The 5,582-nt window shown below is 32.9% G+C and overlaps 1 protein-coding gene across 1 annotated transcript; it reads right to left on the bottom strand.

Annotated features, from left to right (window-relative positions):
- Positions 1-332: 332 nt before the first annotated feature.
- Positions 333-1,775, bottom strand: LOC139866174 (protein RADIALIS-like 3). Its single transcript, XM_071854326.1, has 2 exons — positions 1,198-1,775; positions 333-610 (listed from the first exon to the last, which is right to left on the bottom strand). The coding sequence occupies exons 1-2, from the start codon at positions 1,476-1,478 to the stop codon at positions 583-585; spliced, it is 309 nt and encodes a 102-aa protein (XP_071710427.1). The 5' UTR covers positions 1,479-1,775; the 3' UTR covers positions 333-582.
- Positions 1,776-5,582: the final 3,807 nt, after the last annotated feature.

The raw sequence follows: 5,582 nt of genomic DNA, 5'->3' as shown, positions 1-5,582 counted from the left end.
TGACCTCAACAAAATTTCTTATCCATGAGATTTGAGTGTTGTTTAAAGCTAAAAAAAATAAAAATAAATAAAAGTTAAATAAATAAATTGTAGAAAAAGGTTTCGTATGGGTAGGTATCACATTTAGAAAATTTGAACAACTCTGAGAAAAAATAATGCAGTTTTTTTTTATATTGTGACTTAAGAATTTGTATTTAGTTATTATACATGTAGTAGATTGTAGATTTAGTGTTAATCATTTTAAAATCTAGGAATAATATTTATGTTGGTAGCTAGCTTAAACTGAATTTTCTATGTAAAACCATTGAAGCTTCTTATATATGAAAACCAGATAAAAATATTATACATTCATAAACTTGAAAATACATACATTACAATTAGGAAAAGAAAACAGAAAAGTTATAACATATTACTTGAAGTTTTTTTTTTTCCAAATGCAACCCTCATATTTTTGAGTTAACTTGCAATGACAACATAACTAAATCAAGAACATAATGATAATAATGCACACAAGCACACATAACTATTCCGCCAATTTCTCCGGGTGAACCATTTTATTTTTGTAATAGTTTCCCGTTAGCGTCATTGTAGCTTTAAATTCTTCATAAGCCTGTTGACAAATCAAAAATTCAGTGAGAAAAAAGCAACAATTTTGTATTACTTTATGTTTTATTTTTCTTTTAATATTGGCATGCAGGTGTTACACATTCTAATTATATCATTATCATATTCCCATTAAAATGAGTTGTTATTTAATTTAAACATATGTATGTATGGCTTTTCAATCAAATCTGTAAAGTTATCCTTTTTAAATTCTTGTTCATTAATAGTTAAGTTACATGCTTCCACATAGGCACATGCATTATGAGATAATCAGTTGATCATGACCCTTTTTAGCAGTTGACTTAATACCAATATAACCGACCTCTTAGTTTTGGAGCATGTGCATGTCAGGTGACCTCTTTTAAAACTCATATGCAATATAAAAACATGCATGGAAATACAGATAACTGTAAACATTTGGCATTTTCCATTAGTTCCAGCAGCTCATTGTATCATCATACATACAACTAATAGAACTTTTTAACATAATATTATTTATGTATAAAAACCACCATAAAAGTGTACATGGCTGAACTTTTTAATTGTGACATGAATAAGATGATTGACAAATAACTGAAAGACGATTAATAGTACCTCTGTTCGTTACCAAATCCACAACCATTGTTTCGGATATCTTTATAGTTAGGTAAAGGCACTTGGTCTGATTCAATTTGTGTGATGTCACGAACAAGCATATCGTAATGCCTTTTCACCTCTTCGACCGATTTCCCTCCTACAGCCCTTGCGATGTTATGCCACCTGTCAGGGCTGTCCTTGTTATAGTAAGCTAACGCCTCTTCAAATTGTTTGTTTTGTCTCTGTGACCATGAGGATCCAGAGCTACGTGATGATGTCATCATCGAGCTCGATGCCATTATTTTATTGATTTATAAAATAAATAAATAAAAAGTTATTAGAATATCTCAATCAAAGGAGAAGACTAAAGTCAAGGGGATGGTATGCACTAGATTGACATGTTAACTTCATTTATATAAGAATAGAAATATGCAAGGTTCAAGTTGGAGAATATTTTTTTGTTATTAATTTTTTTTAAGAAAATGTATTACAATATGTTATTCGGTCTATTAATTGGCGCCAGTCGGAGTAGTATTGTTCTCAAGAGTGGTGAATTAGGAGTAACAAACACTATATCTTCTTGAAAATTCATATTCTTGTTCTGTTTATACTCTAAATCATCAATTCATTAGCTTATGGTATTAGATCCTAAATTTAAAGCCGACCCATTAGGATAGAAAACAGATGCCCTGCTGACAGCATGAATATCAACACTGTAAGATATTATACCATCTTTGGTTTGATATTGTTTGCATAAATTATATTGTAACATGAGCTTTTCGTGTTAAAAGGCCTATACGATTTCTTTTAGATAGTTTTCTGTCATCGATCATTATAATGCTGTACTACAATTGTAATATTTGAGGACAACGCCCTTTTTACCTTCTTGGAACAAAAGAAACTGGTTTGAATAGCTAAAAGGAGAAAAAAAGTGAGGCTTTTTAAGGGACCATATTTTTTAATATTCAAGTATATATTACTGTTGGCATAAATATATAAAAGAAACAGAAAATACAACTTGTTGAGGTTCTATGCTTTAAGATTCTTCCCATTATGAGGGTGGGGGGCCTGTTTATGAAGTTTAAAAAAATGCAAAAAGAATCTGTAAAAAGGCTCCAATATTCTTTTGATATTGTAGAATCCTTATCATTTCAATAGATTTCAAGTATATATAAAGCTTCCATGGAACGTGGAATTGTTCTTGAATTGTGGCCTAGTGGTCCGTATACGATGTGCTTATTAATCTGTTTATTTCTGTAGTCATTAACCACTAAGAATTCCATTAATCGAAAGTTGATAAAACGTATGCCCATCATCAATAAATCGGCATATATATAACTTTTGTCAATAGTGTTATGTTAAGCTCACTCGTTCTGCATTAAACACCTATTTGAGTTTCTTTATTCATTACGATCAGATAAGATATGTTTCTTCTTTTTTGCCACCAAAATTCATGATGCAATTTTTACTTTCCTTTTTATCATACTTTCTCCGTCTCAAATCAGTTGTTCACAGACAAACAAATAGTTTAGGAAAAAGAACATGACACGTGTACTTCTCGGTTAAATTTTCAATTTTATTTTATCTTACAGTAATAAAGTAGGGGCAAAAAAGAATTTTTTTTACAATATTCTTATCATTTATGAAAGTGGACAATTAATTTAAGATATCCGAAAAAAGAATAGTGAACAATAAATATGGACGGAGGGCATATTAAATAATACTGTAACTGTTTTTGGGATTTGAATCTAGATATAACGGCTTCAGAGACTCGATCCCAACTTCTAAGATCCTCATTAGTCAGTTATCTAAAATCTAAATAATTATAAGAACAAATTCAAAGTTAAGGACTAATCTAAGTTCTAAAACACACATTGGTACACTCACTCTTGTATTATTCCAACAAAAAAAGGGGTGAGAATCGGTATCAACACTGACGCCTGCTTATAGTGCACATATATTTCATTCGTCTTTAAAACCTAAAGAATATCTGCATTGTTAGATATATGTTGTACAAATCTATATTTAAGCCCACTCGAATTATTCTTTACGCACCACCACATAAGGATATGGTACGGTAAACATACTAAAACACCAACGTTACACGAATAATCTATCATTTCTTAATTTAACTTAATGACCATGTAATGACTAAGTTTTCTTTTCTATGAGCAAACTGCAGACCTAATGAACTTGATTAAGTGTTAACAACCTTTAACTAATCGTAATTAGTTACACTTCTAACCTCCCAACTTTAGATAATGATATTTCTAACCCTGCATTTTGTATACTTTCTAACAGTGGTAAATTGTCATGCCTACATGGCTATACTTTTATGGCCCCGTGTTGCAACTTAAAAAAGTCAAAGTTATAGCAGAACCACAATAAAGAAAAGGGAAATTTGGGAAAAATTGTCAAGATGTTAAAATGACAGAGAACAAAGAATCAATTTATATGCTTTGGTTTGGGTTCCGAAAGATGAGGAAACAGAAAACTATGGTGGAGATCCTAAAAATGAATTCTATATATTTTAGGGCAAATTGCCTAAAAATGTAAGATAAAAACAACATTTTCCCAATAAAGGTAATATTATTATTTTTTTTGCCCATAAGGATCTTTGATTTTAATTTAGTGCTTAAAATGGTGTTTGATTGAAAAATGGTGCAAATTGAGGTAAAAATTGACAGTTGCCATTTTTATTTAATTTTCTTTCCTAATTGTATATTCCATGTCAGGATAATGTAATTTTTTATTTTCCATCTCATTTTTTTGTTTTCCATGTCATTTTTATTTTAATCATTTTATCAATTGCAACATAACTCATTTTGTCAATAAAAAAATACATACATATGTAACAACCCAACCCGTTATCCAACCGATCCCGCAAAAAAAAAAAATTTATACAGCAGTAAGGTGCGCGGCGCGCGACCCCTGTTGTGCGCGGCGCGCACAACCCTTTCAGCTTCTGTCCGGTTTTGTTTATTTGGGCAAAAAGATCACCCACTTCCCAACACTTTTAGACAAAATGTTTTTCACAACACATTAATATAAGTAGAACTAGCACGTTCCAATAATAAAACAGGTTTTACGACACCAGGCCCACATCGGCCCGTTTTACGAATTACGTACAAAATACAATTTTCGACCACATGAGTTTAATTTTCAAACAAACTACGAACATGATATTTGGGGACAAACTACCCAATCCTAGGCCGAATCCAAAAGTAATCCATGCAAGCATCATAAGGGGAAATCATCTAAATCCCGAGCATACCATTGCCAAATCCGCTTCCGTACCTAAAAATGTAAACAACGAGAGGGTAAGCTAATGCTTAGTGAATGCAATACTTATACGCATACATACATAATTCAATTACTTGCATACGCCTACACAAACAACACACGACATTAGCAATTCATATAATCACGTAAATCAAACGTACGACAAGTCAACATCAATAGCATAGAGATCTTGTCAATCAATAGTGCCAAAATAATAATACGTACGACCATTGGTTAAAATCAAGATCACAAGAGAAATTATCCCCTTGGAGGAGCCATGGATGTTCATAACATCGAATAGTACCAATTCCAAATCCATGAGTGGTATCGTCTCATCGAACTTCAAACCCACTCAACATGCTTCATGTGGTATCGTCACATCGAACTTTAAGCCCACATATGAGGTATCGCCACATCGAACTTTAAGCCCTCATCAAGCATTACAATAGTAGTATGGCATCGTCAATATCGAACTTTAAATCCATACATGAGGTATTGTCACTATCGAACTTAAACCCTCATCAAACAAACAATCGTGGTATGGCATCGTCAATATTTAAATCCATACATATGAGGTATCGTCACATCGAACTTAAACCCTCATCGAACTACGTAATAGTGGTATGGCATCATCCCATCGAACTTTAAGTCCATACATATGAGGTATCGTCACTATCGAACTTAAACCCTCATCAAACAAACAATCGTGGTATGGCATCGTCAATATCGAACTTTAAATCCATACATATGAGGTATCGTCACTATCGAACTTAAACCCTCATCAAACAAACAATCGTGGTATGGCATCGTCAATATCGAACTTTAAATCCATACATACGAGGTATCGTCACATCGAACTTAAACCCTCATCGAACTACGTAATAGTGGTATGGCATCGTCTCATCGAACTTTAAGTCCATACATATGAGGTATCACCGCATCGAACTTTAACCCTCGTCCCGCATCGAATAATACAATAGTAGTATGACGTCATCATCATCGAACTTTAAGTCCATACATATGAGGTATCACCGCATCGAACTTAAACCCTCGTCCCGCACCCCCAGTCCCAATGTGGCTCAAGAGAAGTGTATTCTACCGAATAACACTCGCCACGTCGT

Source organism: Rutidosis leptorrhynchoides, chromosome 9, assembly GCF_046630445.1.
Source record: "Rutidosis leptorrhynchoides isolate AG116_Rl617_1_P2 chromosome 9, CSIRO_AGI_Rlap_v1, whole genome shotgun sequence".
Lineage (NCBI taxonomy): Eukaryota > Viridiplantae > Streptophyta > Magnoliopsida > Asterales > Asteraceae > Rutidosis > Rutidosis leptorrhynchoides.
The sequence above is the reverse complement of the archived record's forward strand: the minus strand, read 5'-3'. Positions and strand labels throughout refer to the sequence as shown.